Source organism: Centropristis striata, chromosome 6, assembly GCF_030273125.1.
Source record: "Centropristis striata isolate RG_2023a ecotype Rhode Island chromosome 6, C.striata_1.0, whole genome shotgun sequence".
NCBI classification, from domain to species: domain Eukaryota; kingdom Metazoa; phylum Chordata; class Actinopteri; order Perciformes; family Serranidae; genus Centropristis; species Centropristis striata.
Genome location: NC_081522.1, coordinates 30895378 through 30914019, shown reverse-complemented (window position 1 = coordinate 30914019; position 18642 = coordinate 30895378). Strand labels below are relative to the sequence as shown.

Below are 18642 nucleotides of genomic sequence, written 5' to 3'. Positions count from 1 at the left end.
GGAGGTGTTCACTTATCTCTGTTTGTTTACAACAAGCACCGGACACTGTGCACACGCTAAAAACTGTTCCTTTTGTTTGTTTAAAAGTAGTGCAATGAAAATACAGATGTTTTCCCTAACATGATGAATAATCGTGATGAATAATCGTGATTACAATATTGATCAAAAATAATCGTGATTATCATTTTGGCCATAAGTGTGCAGCCCTAATCCATGCCACATTCAAAGTCACTTAAATCACCTTTCTTCCCCATTCTGATGCTCGCTTTGAACTTCAGCAGCTTGTCTTCAACATGTCTTTAAAAGGTGTATATGATAAAGTGGCCGGTGAGTGTATATTACGCCTTTCTCAATAGAAAAGGAGTAATATTTATTTTGGTAGTGTTAATATTGGGCTTGGCTTACATTAAACTGCCAGTTATGGCTACTTTGCAGTCAGAAATCTGTGAACGCGTTGCAAATGTTGCTCTAATTATGTCATAGATGCATAATTATATGCATATGCATTTTTCCTCAATATCTACAGTCGATATACATAAAGTGAAGATGTTTGGCATATTGCTAATTGTGACTGTCGATTTCCCCCTCGACAGATATGTGGCTGTCCTTCTATTTGACTCTTTTTCTGCCTCAGGTGCTTAAAAAAAGTCTACATGTAGAAACATGTTGAGAGAGAACAGGGAAAGATGACATGTTGTAAATGTAAAGGGTTAACAGAAGGCTTTTGCAACTTCAGTAGGCTAATATAAGTGAGTTTCTGCAGACTGGGTTTGACCCAGTTAGAATCTTGCTTACACATGACAAATGTCCTGGACTGGAGCTCCCTATTGCTTAGTCCACAGCAGCTCAGGCAGGTCCCAACTCAAAACTCAACAAAATGTTTTTAATCTACAGTTGCTCTGATAATGACAAAGGTTAAAATGTCTGAGGGAATTAATGTTGCTTGAACAGGATACATATAAACTGTGTTTCATTTTCGTCAAATTACTACATTGTACTACATAACCCAAAAGTTTAATTGATCGAATATGGTGTGTGTGTGTGTGTGTGTGTGCTTGCGTGCGTGCTTGTGCGTGTGTGTAAAATGAATTTCCCCAAAGTCACTCTATTCAATAGGAAGGAGAAAGATTTGATTTGATTTGATTTTTTTCAGCTCAATTGGATTCGATTAAAGATTTAAAGATTTTAATGAATGCAATCAAGACATTATTTGGTATCAGACGCGCTATATACAGTGCAGTACAAAGGTAGTTGAGTTTATTATCCATGGAGCAACATTTCAATCCAATCCAATTCACTTTATTTGTATAGCAGATTTAAACAACAAGAACGTCTCCAAAGTGCTGTACATAGAATCAACAATAAAACAAACATTTCCATATAACAATCAGCAATAAATAATAAGTGTATAAATCTAAAATTATGCTATAAATATAACAATTCAATCAAACAGATAAACATAGTAAAATAACTAAAAGACGTAGTTAAAATTTTGCTGTGAAACAGTCAGGAGAGCTGCTGGTCTGCTGGATGTATACTGAAGCTCTGTGGCTGTGTGGGAGACTCTGTTTATGTTTTTTATGTTTGTTATATCACAAAGGTCATGATATAGATAGTTACAGTGGTGATGTGGCTTCGGCCTCTTGTCCCTCTAGCATGCTCAGACTGCGGAGCTTTTCTGTGACAGCAGCTTCAAGTTTGTGTGGAAATTCAAGCAATGAAAAGACGGCTGTAGACATATCAACATTGAAATGAACATATATCGCTGTCTGTCAGACCTGAAGTGGATCCATGCATGCCACTCTATGAGCCTTTGGCTACACTTAGCAATCAAACTATTAGAAACATTTTTTCCCACCTCTGAAGTGCTTCACCGACTCCACCACTTCCTACTGCTGCCAATTAAACCATATTATGACAATAAAGTCTCTTATCTAATAGTTTAGCCACAGCCATTAATGTTCCTGTCGTAATACAGAGCCTAAAAGCACAGTTTCAAGTTTTAAGTGCTTCACATGTCTACTAGTTTGCTTGATTTGCTTTGCAATTAAAGATGAGTACTCCTACAGGTTGTGTATGAAGCGTGTGCATGTGCATCTCTGGTGGGAGGGGCTTAGGACAGAGAGCAAAGAGAAAGAGAGAGAGAATTTTTGCCCTAATGATGCCAAATATTTCTGCCCTTTATGAAACATTTTGTCACTCACATCTGTGTTTCTCAGTCAAAAGAAGAAGAATTGTATATTTATGTGTATTTTTTCTCCTCTGGAAGGCAGACAAACACAAACACACCCACAATGCAAAGTGTACATACTGTTAGTTATTGTGTTCAATAATCTTTTTGACAAACATTTTCACCTTCTTGTTGACTAATGTAAACTTGACATAGCTTGTTGGTCTCTAATTCGCCGGGTTAACCTTATAAAAATGGTGATCTGTTCCAACACCTCACAGTTTTTTTAAGAAAATCTTTAGACATCTAGATCAGATGATGTCAGCTTTTCTATGGGCAAACAAATCTCCATGTAAGCCATTTTAAAGCTCCTGAGGGAATCAGCCGGTCTGGCCTTAACCAACTTTATTCTTCACTATTGGGCATGTAATATTGATTAAGTTCATTACTGACATAAATATTATAATCGGTGGAAGGACTGCAACCCCCAACATTTACACACTGGGTCAAGGATGCACTTTACTTTCTCAAACTTTAAAATATAAGATATTCTTTGAAAGGATCAGCAAAAAAATTCAATAAATCATGGGGACCTTTCCTGGATTATGTTGAGGCACACATTACACTCACCTTAGAATAAGTAGAGACGTACTCCACTGCGTATTGTTGTGATTATTTGATATAAGTAAAAGTAAAGGTATAGAAAGCTTTCAATCAGTGGTCACCCCCTCCCTTTAAATGTGATGTTTTTCTTTGTCTTTTGTACTTCTACTGTATCTAATATTACTTAATTTAATGTCAAGATGTCCCAGAAATGTTCAAGATGTAATGTCCATACTGAACTGAAATGAAAAAGAATGATAAAAAAGAAAGAAAATAAATATTATTACAGAAACTCTCACTTTACTCCATTTTTCACCTCAGAACTCCCTATCAAGATTGATCATATTTCTAAAATCCCAGATATTAGCAGTTCATTTAAGATTCGGGTACAATTCTTTAAGTTGTTCTGTTGTGTTTTTTTGTTCCAGGAGCCGGTTTCAAAGGTAGAGAATGAGGTCAGTGAGGTGATGGGCAGAGTGGATGAAGGAGTAGAGGAGTTCTTCACCAAGAAAATCATCCCTGACTATGCACTGTGAGTTGGACACATGCACATAAATACACACACACACACAAACACACAGGAAGCATGCACCTATCCTTTTTATGACATTGCACTGACTTTCATTCATTTTAGATAGCCTAACCCAAACCCAAACCCAAACCCAAGCTCTAACCCTAACCCTAACCGAGTCATGCCTTACCCTAACCTTACCCTAACCTTAATCACAACCTCATAAATTATGTTTTGCTGTATGAAGACCAGTCTTGGGTCCCCAAGAAGACTCTTGGTCCCTAAAAGGTCAGTTTTTAAACATGTATAGGTCCCCAGGAGTTAACAAAACATACAATCTCTCTCTCTCTCTCTCTCTCTCTCTCTCTCTCTCTCAAACACACACACACACACACACACACACACTTTTTCCTCTTTGCTAAATATCCACTGCAGGCAGACAGCACTGTACTGGGAGTTATTTCTCTGATGTCTACTAATTGACAGCAAAATTAAAAAAATGTTATGACTAAAAGCCATGATTGACTGAAAGTACCAATCAGTCTTACCATACACCATACTCTTATATTCTTCCACTCACTCGAGTCAAGTAATGATTGACAGTGTTAGCCAATCAGTGGACAGAACTAATCCAGTTTCTGACTTTCAAAATGGAAAATCAAAGCTGTATGTTGGATGTAAATGTTCTTTTGTTTCACCAAAGCGATCCACTTAACCAGCAGTCCTAGAGAGGGTGCCAGGGTTTCTTGAGAACAGCCCAAGATTTACTGCAAGATTTATCATTTATATTATTGTAAATTTATTGTGTTTTTATTAGGATTTTACTACATTACAAAAAACATGCTACATTTACTATTTTATTTAATGTTTTCCAACATATAAAAGCGACAGAAAATAGCAATATACATTAAAACCACTACTTTAAAAACGTTTAAAAAATGTTTAATATATAGCATGCTAAAGATAATGTCAACCATTGGTGGAAAAAGTATTCAGATCCCTTACTTGAATAAAAGTACTAATACCACACTGTGAAATTACTCCACTACAAGTTAAAGTCCTGCATTCAAAACTTACTGAAGTAAAAGTACAAAAAGTATCAGCATCAAAACGTACTGAAAGTATCAAAAGTAAAAGTACTCGTTATGCAGACTGGGCACACTCAGATTGTTTTGTATATTCTAAATATATTACTGGATTATTATATCTGATGGATTTGTGTAAGCAGTTTTTTAATTTTGAAAAGATAAGGATCATTTTAACAACTTAATTTACTTTTATGTGGTTTAATTTGTAAAAAAAATAATAAATAAAAAAATAAAGTCTAATCACTTTAAATTGACCATGTTTTTATGTTAAACCTCAACATAAAAAGTAACTAAAGCTGTCAGCTAAATGTAGTGGAGCAAAAGTATAAAGTTACATAAAATGGAAATACTCAAGTAAAGTAAACATACTTCAAAATTGTACTGAAGTAAAGTACTTGAGTAAATGTACTTTGCTACATTCCAACACTGATGACAACAAACACGCAAGCTCTGTTGTCATAGTAAAAAATTGTGGAAAGATTTGACATCCATTCATTCTTAACACTGCAAAACAACCACTATTCACTGAAACTGGTGAGCAGAGAGCTTCTACTGCTGTAATTGCATTTTCTGCATCGAGAAGGCCAAATCCAAACCTCTCCTGCAAACTGCAGCAATAAGAGTGCATCGTTGTGTAATCAATGTGTTTGTGATTTCGGCCTTGTGTAGAATGCATGTTGAATGTTTTTTGTAGTGTTTAACAAACCCTGTGTCCCCTCAGTGCACACAACATCCTTTGTCTCTGAGTTTGCTGAACAAAAAAAATAATTAAGATGATTGTATTAAAGCCAGATCTTAAGAGTGAATTGCCATTTTGTAATCACTTGATCATGACGCTGTTTGGGGATGTGTTAGGTTGCCCTGATCACTATGACTCCATCCAGTCGATGTCATTTTCAGTCAACAGCAGTGGCTTGAAGTGGTTTGCAAAATAATCTCAGTTAGTGGTCCCTCTAGCTGTATCTCACAGTCTTATTCAGCAAACTGGTTCAAGCATCATCACATAACTACAATTTCATTGTAACAGGTGGTCCTGCATGGGGGATGTTAATCCTCTGTAATGTTCATCAATGTAAATTGACCTGACCTGCTTTTTAGTTTAACCAGGAATATATACATTACAGAATGACAGCTTAAACTCAAATCATAGTCCATGTATGTAGCGGTGAGTCCCAGCCATCCAAAGTAGTATAAACAGAACCGTGTCCATTGACTGCCCTGCAGTTGGTCTCCATTTTTAAACATTTTCATTTTCACCGTTTGTCCACACCAGCCACAGAGCAAAAGCAGCTTATCAGCAGCTGCAGCTGTTCGTCCACAGAACTGCTGTCCACATTTAACAGAATTCACAATCTTGAAGTTCCACCTGTACTTGAAGTGAAGAAAAAAGATTTAAAAAGCCTAAAAGAACCATAAATGTTCTTCATGGATGTATTTAAACAACGTTATATTTAGTGAAGGGACACTGAAGCTTCATGCCTTATTTTTTTACCCCACTAGATGGCGGCCTTGGCTTGGAAAAAAAGACTTAGCAATGATAATTGAGTGTGTTTTCAGCCATTGTTGAACAAAGTGCACCATCTAGTGGGTTTGGTTAATAAAGCAAATGGTTCACTAAGCTTCATTGTCCCTTCACTAGTTATATTTATGGTCTTTATGCCACAATTGTGGATATTTTGGCTCTGGCAGTGATGGTAGATGAAAGGTCAGGGGGTGACAAAATAACTGAGGGACGATTAATATCCAAACCAAATATTGTGGTAATCCGGCAGTCATCTACACACACAAAGTGTTGAAAGATTGACCAACTGACCGACATCACCGTGCCAGGCCTCACCAAGATGTTTTTGCTCTGTGGGATCTTTGCATGACCCTTTTTTGTTGTGTACCTGAGCTGAGCATGTGTCTTGAGTCCTGTAGCAGTAGTTGTAGTACTGAGTGTCTCTTCTTGTCTGTTGCTCTTTCTGCTGTCTCCCTGCTGCAGAAAAGGCCGGTGGGAGGAGTCAATCCCTGCCCAAGCCACTCCCCCAGAGTCAAGCTCCACCCCCTCAGCCTCAACCCCCTTTTCCTCCTCGTCTGACAATATCACATCCTCTACCACCTCCACTGTCACCTCTCCTTTACTCCCATCTACTGACACATCCTTTACTTCCACTGATGTTTCCCCCCTCTCTACATCCTCCACTCCCCCCGCCCCCTCTTCTGTCACCACCACTACCACCACCATCACCACCACCACACTTCCCACCAAAAACATCAAGAAAAAGTTTGGCGACTTCTTTGCCTTCAAGAGGGCTCGAGCCGGCCGAGCCACCAAGGCAGGAGGGGGAGAGGGAGGAGGAGCAGAGGGGGTGAAGGTTAAAAGGACCTCCATTGCAGACCTCATTCGACCCCTCCGCGAGGCCAAAGAAAGAGAGAGAGAAAGGGAGAGAGAGAAGGGGAGAGGGGCAAGGTCAGTGGAGGATGCTAACGTTTCTAACGATGCCGCCACCACAGAAGGAACCGTTGCCACCAGCCAACACCTTGCAGGCGATGCGAGGGGAACGATGGCGCCCGCAAAGACATTAACCACGACGACGCCTTCCAGTGAGGCCGCTCCCCCTCACCCCGTCATCGCCACAAGCCCTGAACTCACCACCGTCACGATTTCCAACCTGGAAGAAGAGGCCCTTCCTGTCTTGCCAGGTCGATCCCCCAGTCCCGTAGTCACCTCCCCTCTCACTGAGGAGGGTGTGCAGATGAAGGAAATGAAGTTAGAGGGGACTCCGTACGGAGAGAGGAGACTGAAGGTGACCAAGAGGTCCCTGAGAGAAGGCAAGAGCCAGAGTCTCATACTGCTGACGGGATTAGAGCCTGAAGACAAGGATGACACACACAGTAAGGTCAGTCTGACACAATGAACACACACACAGATCATCAGATCATCTGACAGGAGAAGGGTAGACACTAAAAAACACCACACACTCAATTATTCTCAGTCTATTCTACTTGGTTGCTGTTTCATACACTGTAAAGCTAGTGTCAATAAAACTCAAAACCTGCACAAGGTATTGATTTGTATTGACCTTAGCTTTAAGGCCGTGAATACCTCTGATTTCACTTGTACAAAATGTGTTTGAGACATGTAGCGATGCAGTGGTGGAAGAAGTATTCAGATCCCTTACTTAAGTAAAAGTACTAATACAACACTGTGAAATTACTCCACTACAAGTAAAAGTACAAAAGTATAAGCATCAAAATGTACTTAAAGTATCATAAGTAAAAGTATTCGCAGTGCAGAATGGATCCACTCAGATTGTCCAAATATATTATTGTATTATTTTTGATGCATTTATGTGAGCTTTAATTTAATTAATGTGAGCTGGTTAGATTTTAAGTGCACCTAACAACAGCAAATAATATTATATTTCCTCTGTCACTGAGGTTTTATCAATAAATATAATTTATCAATAACAATATAACCTGGCCCTACAGTTGTGTCGTGAGTGGTCTGAATGTAAAGTGATTTTTAGAATTACTACTTTTGTAGTAAAAGGACTTTGACATGTAAACAGTCCGTCTAAAAGTCTAGACCGAGGACTGAAGAGGCTCTTAATCAGATTCTTGAGCTGACAGATAAGAGACGTATCAAGAGCCAAGAATGTATCGGTGAGTTAATGTGATCACAGCTGTCAGCAGGAGCTGAAACCTTGGCTGCTGAATTCTTTAAAAGCTGGAGACAAATAATCCCGGCAACAGTTTTTATCTTTTAATTATCCAACATTCGCATCTATCAGCTCCAAACATCTCCTGCTCACTTGATATCAGCATCAGTTTGGTCCACATTTATGATGTTATGATAGTATTTTAGCAACAGTGAACTCAGCCAGCAGTATGTGTGTGTGTGTGTGTGTGTGTGTGTGTGAAATTCCCATTCATCGTTCGAAATGTCTGTGTGTGATCTTCTAGAAACATGCGTCTGAGAGCACGTCTAGTTTTGAACAGAGGCTTCAGGTGATGCTGCACAGAATGGGCGTGGCCAAAACTCCACCTGCCGACACCAAGGCGAGCCAGGTAGGATGGGTGCCAATGATTGTCTGTGTGTGGATGAACACATTTTAACAGGTTTATGTAGGACTTTAGACAGCCTGAAGTCTGTGGAGGTTATCAAATCAAATCAAAATCAAATCAAATAGTCTTTATTGTCATTATATAGTTCACTATACAACCAAATTGAAAGTGCCACTGCATAGGGTGCATAGTTATGACAATCATAACACAAAACAACATGAGTAAAAACATTTATTTATTGGATATGTATTTCAAATCTAGAACTTTAATGTAATGCATAGTCCCACAATTTGAAACAATTGACACATATCTGGCAAAATCTCAATGAATTCAGGTTGTGTGCACTTAAGTACAGGTGCTGACCTTTCAGTATACTGTATATGTTGTGTAAAGATCACAGGACGTAGCCTCCATGAACTCAAGGTTTCTGAAAAAAATTAAACTGAGAGTGGGTGGCTCCAATGCGTTATTATGGATCCCACTGCAGTTCCGAACTAGACCCGCCCTGTGACGCTATGATTGGTCACTGTGATGACTTATGTCCTTGTGGCTTTACATTAACGTTAAAAACCTTTTTGAGGGATTTTTTTTCCACAACTGGCTGGTTAGCTCAGGTTGGAAGTCATGGGACTCTCAAACCTTGGACTGGGGGTTTGACACCCTGCTGTGCAGCAGAGAAGCAAAGACTTGAATACTTGAATTTAGTGTGGATTGGTAAAAAAAAAGAAAAAAAGCTTAACGTCTAATGGGGAACGGTAACTTTAGGGTTAGGGTTAACTTACAGAGGGTTTTTCATCGACGTCATGTTCTGGACGGTAACCCGGACCATATTGGGGGCACTCAGTGGTAACAACTGAACGTAGTACAGTGGAGAATTGTGCGCTTTGGATACTTAAAGTTAATTTAAACATGTCTAAACATCAGAAAAAATCATAAAAACACGTCCAAGATGCAAAAGCATAATAGGGAAGGAGTTGGACCACAAGAAAAGATGCAATATTTCAAGGAAATTATGGTTTATTTGCGTAGCATAATACAACACATTTTAGCTCTACATTTTAAGAACGATCACAAGAACATATTAAGTCATTAATGCCACATGCCGTAGCTTGATATGAATTATATTATGTCAATGCCAATATCAGCTTTATTTATATAGCATATTTAAAGTAGCCAGTGTCCTACCAAAATGATTTACAGTAAAATAAGCAAACAGTAAAAACAATAAAAGCAATAATTATTTTTACTATTAAAAATATTATTATCATTACACTAGAAAATATGTTTTGAGCTGCTGCAATCAACATTTCACTTACCTGACAAGAGTGAGTGAGCTTTGCCAACAACAAACACCTCCTTTCCTCTGATTATTTCTGGCATTCCTCTTCCTGGTTTCTAATAACTTTTGGAAGTTTTTCTCAGTCTGAACACGACAATAATTCACCATTTTCCCGATCTACTTCAGTGCCTATGTGCAGAGTTTCTCCAATATGGTGACTTCCTGTCTGATGACATGCCGATGACCTGTTGTGAAAACCCTCTATAATTATGCAAGGTCTCATGTTGTTTTAATCATGGTTAATAAACAACTTAATACGTACTATACAGTTGACGCAGGATGTTAGGGCACCGCGCTGATCAATCCTAACGTTGTAGAGCGCAACTTGTTCAGAACTGTCAGAGTTTTGGCCCTAGGAGTATGAAATTTGGCATGGAGGTCAAATATTTGTGTGGTTGTGTGTGTGCAAATGCATGAAAGTGTGGATGCAGCTATTGCAAATTCACGCTTATGGTAGTCATGTCTTTATGTTCCCAGACCTCAGCAAGTAGCTTGGTGAGTACAATGGTATGATAACTGACAGGATGGACCATGGACCAACATAAGACTCTAATAATCTTCTCTGTAAATATCTTTCCTGTAGTAAATACTTGTGTATTATCACTTGTAGCTTAGAGTGCACAGTGTAATATAACATTTTTCCCTTATAGTTGAAGATTATACATTTTCTGGGTTTTACCATTGTAGCGTGATCTTTTAGCAAGTTGTCTGAAAGTTACCAAACAGAATTTCATTGTAGTGCCTATAATGACAGTGTCTTAAATACTGTGTTTAATGTTGTTTAATGTAGTTTAATGTTGTCCAATGTGTCTGATGTAGAATAAAGATGAGGAGCTCAGAAAGGCCAACTCTGAAGGTGAGTTTTAAGTTAAAAGTTTTATGAAAGTAAATGTATGTGTAATAGTAATCTACAATGCTTTAATGTTTAATGACAGCACTTTTGTTGCAGCTGCATTATCACTTTCAGCTGATTTTGTAACACCTGTGATCACTTATGCTTTGACTTGATTATAATGGCTTCAGTTGATTCATGTTGTTATTACTGCATGTACATGTATTACATTGGATTGGATGAAAATGGACCCTTGGCTGTACTATTATCTAATGTCTCTGTCCCTCAGGTGCGATCCTGGACAAACCTGTACCACCTCCCACATTCATGAAGCCCAGAACCATGTCCACTTCATCAGGTATCTACTCCCACATCGAAATACAAATAATGAAACAAATAAACAATAGTGCAATGTGCAGAGCCAAACCAATGAGTGAATTATGAGGTGATCCTGCTAGCATGTATTGTGTGTGTGTATCAAAGCCTGACATATGTTCTTATTCTGTGCCATAGAGCACCACTGTTAAAGGACAGAGGGTGTCTTACCCTGTACAGTCTGTGAAGCCCTTTGAGGCATATCTGTGATTTGTGATTCTGGGCTATAACAATTGAATTTTATTGAATTGAATTGAATTGAATTGAATTGAATTGAAACCTCTGAACCCCAAGCAGTTTCAGGGCATTTGCTCTTTTTACATCACTGAAGCCTTGTATTTCACCACAATATAGAACAACTCAAAATTGTCTTTTGTGCAGAATAAAACAGTTACAATGACATAAGTCATAAAGCACAAATTGGAATACAATGGAATTTATATTTATAGCATTTATAAAATATAACATAAATGGGTCTCCACGTTAGACAGATTTCACTATTTCCATTTTTCCAACTTCTACTGTCCTCTCCTCTCGGGTCCATGTAAACAGATTTTTAGTGTATATTTGTCACGTGACCGTTTGTCTCAGCAGAATCAATCATGGCCTTACAGTGTTGTTAAAGAGTGCATAATTTAATGTTTTTAACAGGATGTAGTTATTCAGAATGGTTTATTTTAGGTCATGTTTAGAATATAGGGATTTTAAAGGAATGTCTTGAAGCTTTGTTTTGGTTACTTTTTTGAAGGGAAACTTTAGTAATTGATGATCCATTAAAGAACCATTGGAAGGTTCATACTCCAACGATAATGCTTGTTTTTACAGTGTCTTTCCACGATGGCGGTCTTGGCTCAAAAAAAAGGCTTTAGCAATGGTAATTGAGTGTGTTTTCAGCAATTTGTTGAACAAAGAGCGAAATCTAGTGGGCTCCGTAAATAAAGCAAACGGTTCAGGAAGCTTTGTTGTCCATTCACTAGGTAAAACACATCGTCCTCATGAACACGCACACTGAAGTTTATTTTCACAGCAGTGATCATCTGTTTTAACACATTCAAATATGAAAACAATATATTTGGGAGGTGTCTTTAAAGATTTAGACCAGAAAATTCTTGAGAGACAAACTAACACATTGATGCTGTTGTTGACATGATTTCATGTCTGTTGCACCGTCTGTTTCCAGCTGACCCCAGGCATCCTATTAAAGCGCTGGACCCTATCCGACCAGAGCTGCCCCTTTACCCGAAGCCCGCCATGCCACCCAAACCTGCCATCGCAGCCAAACCCTCCCTCCCCACCCCCGCTTCTCCTTCAGGAGGAGGAGTTCGTCCCTCCTCTGCTTCTCCTTCCAGCAGCACAGGGAGAGTCCAGCTCAGAGCACACACTCATGATGGCAGGTCAGGAGAGACTACAGCACAGGTAATACAGCACTCAGTCAGAAAATGTAGAAGGAAGGCTTCACACCCAGTGCAAAAGCCGTCTTTGAATTTCTCTTTTGATATTTACTTTGAACTTTTGTTTAGTAAATAACAGCATTGATATTTATTGTTCATATAGTAAAACATATAATTAAAATGGTTTAATATTATAAATATAGAAACATCAGTTTTTTGTATTGTGAATTAAAAAATGGGTGCAGTGATTGATACAGACCACAAGGTGGCAGTAAAGTTTAAGTCAAAGTTACTGGTGTGCTGTAGTGGAATGTAACTAAGTTTTACTCAAGTACTGTACTTAAGTACAATTTTTGAGGTACTTGTACATTACTTGAGTATTTCTATGTTAGGTAACTTTATACTTCTGCTCCACTACATTTTGAGGCAAATATTTTACTTTTTACTCCACTACATTTAGCTGACAGCTTTAGTTGCTTTTCAGGTCGAGATTTAACATTTTTAAAAAAACATGACTAATTTAAAATGATTTTGAGCTTTTTTTTTTTTTAAATTAAACCTCATAACAGTATATTTAGTAGTAAATATGAGTCCAAAGCTTACAAAATTAAAATGCTACTTACATAAATCAGCATCAATAATAACAATCCAATGTTATATTTAGAATATGTATTACATTGGAGCCATTCTGCATAACCAGTACTTTTACTTTTGATACTTTCAGTACATTTTGATGCTGATACATTACTACTAACATTAAGGCAGATATATCTTAAATATGTATCTGGTAGGGAATTTTTAAAATCACAATACTGACTACAAAGTTGTTGCAAACATAGTAATATGTAATATTATAAAAACACCGACCAGATATTATGATTGTTATGATATTTGATATATTTCCAGCAGAATGATGCAACATATGATACACAGAATGGTGCCCTCTGTTGCATCACATGGGAAATGCTAAACAGTAAAGTTCTTGTTCTTGTGAGGCCTTGCACACCATCTTTACAACTATTTCATTACTTTCACTGAAAGATTTGACTGTCTCACGATGGTCTAATTTCCATGTGTGGGAGAAAAGAAATTGAAGTTTTTGTCATGAAATGATAAGTGAAATTAAAGTAGAATCAAATACTTTATTAGTTTCACATTTATGTTGAATTTGACATTTTGTCCACCCAATTTAGGTAAATGAGGGTAAAAACATTTATATTATGAAACAAAAACTACAACCTCCAACATGACCATAAAGTTGAAACATTCACGTAGGAAGGATTTATGGCAACTGTTGGAATATACTTTTTAGATGGGTGTATTACCACAAGCCCATTTCCATATTGGCACAATTCTCCTCTGCCTCCATATGCTCACACCAGTCATATTGTTTGTGCCCACTGAGCTCCCTCTGATCTTCATCCCTAGAATGGAAGCCAGGAGCATCCCTGGGGTGCAGCCTCAGCTCCATCCTGCAGGAAGGAGCTGCTTTCTCCAGCCTCGTCTACATGGAGGGGTCCCGGCACACAGGATCGCGCTGAGAAAGCACAATCAGTGACTGACGGTAATCCAGTCAGTCCAGATTTGGCTGATATATTAGTATATAATATATGTTTATAATAATAATGTAATAAGTTTATGAGCTTTTATAAGACTGTATACTCCCTATACTAAAAGCATCACACACTCAACATATCTGGTTGTAACAAGTCACATGTGGGCACCATGTGAGAATCAAATAAATCAAGGTGTGAATTTCTATAAAACCACTACGGAAGAGAAGAAATTGTACGTGTAGGTTTATTTGATCTAGTAAGGTTGCATTCATTTAGGGTTTGATTGCATTTACATGTGACATTTAAATGTAGATTTATATAACTTTAATCACAATAATGATTGTGAAATTGATGAACATATGCACGCCTAAAACCCCTCTTAATCTGGTAATTGTTTCTGTTTTTATATCTTTGTAAAACACTTTGTAACTTGTTTTTGAAAAGTACTATAATGAGGTGAGGGGAAAAAATTGATACAGTATAGTATCACAATATTTTGCATGGCGATAATATATCGATTCATGACCGCCAAGTATCAATATTTAGCGTTCCGATGGCCTGTCAGTCACAGGCTAACTTTTAGGAAGATACTGGTATCATATGAGACGAGAAGATCTAAGGAATCTATAGGCACCATGCGTCAGGATATCGTATTGGAATATTGTAGAAATAATGCTGCAAAGTTAGGCAATTTTTATGTTTCATTCAAAACAATTCAGAGCAGTGAAGCTTAAAGTTGAGGAAAGTCTGATAAAATGCTGCAGTTGTTGTCGTCCATACATGTTTGATATCAGTTCAGCTTGACTGAATACTTTGTTGGTCAGTCTGTGGGTTTGACTTTGTGGAGAAATAAAAAGACTGAAGTGAGATGAATAGACTGAGAATTTTCTCATTTGACAAAACAGTTCTTGATTGAATTTAATTTTGTGAACTCAAAATGCAGTTAAACAGTGAAACCGCAATATATTGTATTGCAATATTCACCAAATCGCAAAATGCATAAAATCTCAATAATGTCAAATCGTGACTTAAGTATCAGGATAAAACTGTATCTTGGGGCCTCTGTTAATTCACACACCTAAAACCTCTCTTAATATGGTAATTGTTTTTTTTTTTATATCTTTGTAAAGCCCTTTGTAACTTGTTTTTTGAAAAGTACTATATACGTAAAGTTATTGTTTTTATTGATTACATTACATGTTTTTTTTTTTTGAAATGTTACTTCTTTTGTTATCATTAAAAGTCAAGTTGGTTAGTTTAACATTTATTAGCCACTTGACTACCTGAAGAAAAGCTGATTTTAAAGTCCTGTGTTTTTGTGTGTTTCTTTGTGTTTACTTTACTTTCAGAGAGTCTTCCTAAGACACGACAACACTTGAAGCCCCTCCCACAACGCAGAGCTGTATCCGTCCATGAGGACACTCTGGCCATGACACAAGGTAAGCCTTTGTCAAAGTGTTCATTGGAGACATAAAAAACCAAAATACAGGTAGCGCTGAATACCAAAAGCTAGTAAAGGGACAATGAAGCTTCCTGAACCATTTGCTTTATTATACATACTGACACAGTTTAGCTTTCTTTTTTTAAATGTATAAATGCTTATTAATGCTGCTTTACGTGTGTGTGTGTGTGTGTGTGTGTGTGTGTGTGTGTGTGACTGTCTTCTAATGTGTGGTTGGCATTAAGGTTTTGTTGTTTTTTTTTTTTACACATGCTCATAGTTAAAGATTAACTCCAATCGTCTCACAGCCCTCTATCTCTGTCTCCATCTCTGTCAGAGCTGAAGGCAGTGTTACAGAGGTCGCCCATCCGTTTCCGGGGCAACAGAGGCGACCTGCCCACCTGCACTGAAGATCCATCTAGTGGGGAGGAAGCACAACGAGCTCAGGAGAATAAAAGAGGTGTTTATGAGTCATTTTTCTTATTCTTTGATTCCTTGGTTTTCTTTCTTTCTGAGATCTAAACACATTTTTCTATCCGTCTGTATGTTCTCCATCCATCCAGCCAGTGGCACAGGGAAACAGACAGCTGAAGAAAAGGAGGAGGAGCCTAAGTTAGAGAGAGGAAGGATGGGCTGTGGAGGGACGGTAGCTGAAACCCAGCAGGAAACCCCAGGCTTGGGGTGTTCTTGTATAGCTCAAGCTCAACAAGAAGCACCAGCACCCCAACCACTTTTCAGTCCATCTGCAGCCCTCGACAAAGCTCCAACCATCGTAGAGAGGCCTCCAACACTAACCCAAAGCCTGGAAAAGCCTCCTGTAACTGCCACGTCAGAGAAAAAGAGCCCCAGCACAGCCCCAACTTTGTCCAAAACTGTAGAAAAACTGCCGGTGTTCCCACTGACCCAAGAAAAGGCTCCCAGCACAATCCCAGGTGCATCCGAATCCCCCGAAGACCCCAAAGTGAGCCCTCTGTCCCACAAGAAGAAGAGCCCCGGTACAGTACCAGCCACAGCGGATGTGACAAACAGCACACAGGAGCGCGGAGAGGCAGTCTCTAAACAGCACACAATGAAGGCAGAGCCAGCAGACCAAAGAACTGAGCCTCCTCTGTCTGAATAACACACACAGACTGAATAACATCAAAAAAGACACACCTGGGAGAGAGAGGAGGGAGGGGTCTGTGACATCACTGAGATCAGGAACATGGAGGGTATATGAGGTCTAAGAATAGCATGGATGGTGAACCCTCCTGTATGATACAGCTGCTGTGTCCCATGTCAGGGCTGTCTTCTTTGAAAGTCTGACAACTAAAAGTTTAGCACACGGTTGGTGCATAATTGTATTGCCAGCTAACAGCTAACATCTGTACAGCTGCTATACTGGCTGTTTGGGGTGAATAAACACAAGCCCCTTTCATTGTGCGGTCCCGCTAATGTCCCGCTATATTTCCGGAAAGATCTGTTCTGACTTTTCGCCCTAGGGCGTTCAAAGTGATCCCGCGAAGGTACAGTGCTAATAGGCTACACAGTTAGCTCTGTAGCAGTACAGTATGTATGTGCTGCAGCAGTATGTGTTCACTTAGAGACCTCCGTTTGTTTACAACAAGCACCGGACACTGTGCACAGTTAGCAAAGCTGGTTTGTTTACGATCATTGGCGGACACCACGTGTACAGTTAGCATGCCGGTTTGTTTACAATAAGTGTAGGACACTGTGCACAGTAAGCGACGACGGCCGCAGCTGAGCGGTGATTCGATGACTGTCGGACCAAGTGGGAGGTGTATGTTAGATGTCACGCAACGTCAAATATTCTGCCTTGCCAGGATGGCCAATTTAGGGTGGTCCCGCTTCCAACAGTCCCACCAATTTTCCACCTCTGTGACTACCTCTGGAGGTGGAAAATTGGTGATCCTGGCATCCTGCTTCTGGCGCGTTCATAGTGCAGGTGAGACATTACAGAGCCGTAAATGTCCCAGCATGAAACGGCACTATGAAAGGGGCTACAGACTGCACAAACCAGTATTTAGTGACTGGCCAATAGCCCGATCGCAGCAATTTGTGCGACATTATTTGTACTAATCCAATCACTGGGTTTTTTTGCAACTGTGTGCTGTGTCTGTGTTGACAGCTCAATCTCTGAGATGTCAAACATTTACAGGAACTTTATAACTGTATTCTCTTTTCTGTAGATTGATAAACTGGTGCCATAAAGCTACAGGATAAACATTCATTTTTAGCTCAAGTTGAAGTAATTTAACTTCAAATTGCACCACACACATCCACTCACATCTTTGCATTAAGTAGCCTAACACGCAACCATTTCATCCCTAAAAATCCACTTTGCATTCAGTCCGAACAAACCATTTAGACTCAGAGTCAGCCGAGTTCTTTCAAGAAGGCTGAATCTGAAATGGGACACAGCTTGCCTCAGCTTAATGAGGAAATAGATGAGAGCGTTGGCTGGGTGGTTGTGAAATCTTTATTCTATGCTGTCTGCAGAAGGATGGCTCATTTAACAGAACCTTTGAGTGTCGATCATCAGCACAAATCATGTCAGAGACACATATCACCTGCTTAAACATGATATTTATTATGATTATGATCTTCTGTATCTTCTTACTTTGCCTTCTTGATATCTTATTTTAACCAGAAGATTACCAGGTGTCAGAAAAAAAGGCCTCTTCAGCTACGTTGACATACTTCATTGTGACTTAGATTTAGGTGATTAATCTGCAATTAGACACAAAAGCTCATTTGTTCCTATTTATTTTTTCAAATTTTCTTTTCTCTTTTGGTAAATGTTTACGTCGTTATGACTCAAAATTTTTAATTGCATGATTTCTGAATCCCATTTTAAATGCCCTCTTAATCCTCTGCTATTATGTTGTCATTAGGTGTTTTTGAGGGAGTTTTTTTTGCCCCGAAGCAACCAACCACTGTGGCATCCATCAATTCAATGTCACTTTCCAGTCCAGACAGAAGCAGAATCAGTCCATTTGTATTATGTCAATCCAAGTCATCTATTTTGCAACACATCAAGCATGCTTCAACTAACTGTTACTACTGAGGTCCTGCAGTTTACATCACATCCTCAAACAGCTGCCATATTGGTAAGCAGAGAATAAGCTTTCCATCCTGCTAGCACAGACTTCTGAGGAAACCAGTCATACATGAGACAGGCTGTCCACTAGTGAAGGGACAATGAAGCTTCATGAACCATTTGCTTTATTTTTTGACCCCACTAGATGGCGGTCTTGGCTTGAAAAAAAAGTTGTGGTCAATGGTA

General features: G+C 38.8%; 1 protein-coding gene across 1 annotated transcript in view; it reads left to right on the top strand.

Annotated features, from left to right (window-relative positions):
* The window catches only part of carmil2 (capping protein regulator and myosin 1 linker 2), a 49221-nt gene extending 32573 nt beyond the window's left edge, over positions 1-16648 (top strand). The window contains exons 31-40 of the mRNA XM_059334943.1: positions 3202-3305; positions 6357-7254; positions 8321-8425; positions 10581-10617; positions 10883-10951; positions 12149-12384; positions 13788-13923; positions 15265-15354; positions 15694-15816; positions 15920-16648. Of these exons, the coding sequence (XP_059190926.1) occupies positions 3202-3305; positions 6357-7254; positions 8321-8425; positions 10581-10617; positions 10883-10951; positions 12149-12384; positions 13788-13923; positions 15265-15354; positions 15694-15816; positions 15920-16476 (2355 nt within the window). The 3' untranslated portion in view covers positions 16477-16648. The remainder of the gene's footprint in view (positions 1-3201; positions 3306-6356; positions 7255-8320; positions 8426-10580; positions 10618-10882; positions 10952-12148; positions 12385-13787; positions 13924-15264; positions 15355-15693; positions 15817-15919) is intronic.
* Positions 16649-18642: the final 1994 nt, after the last annotated feature.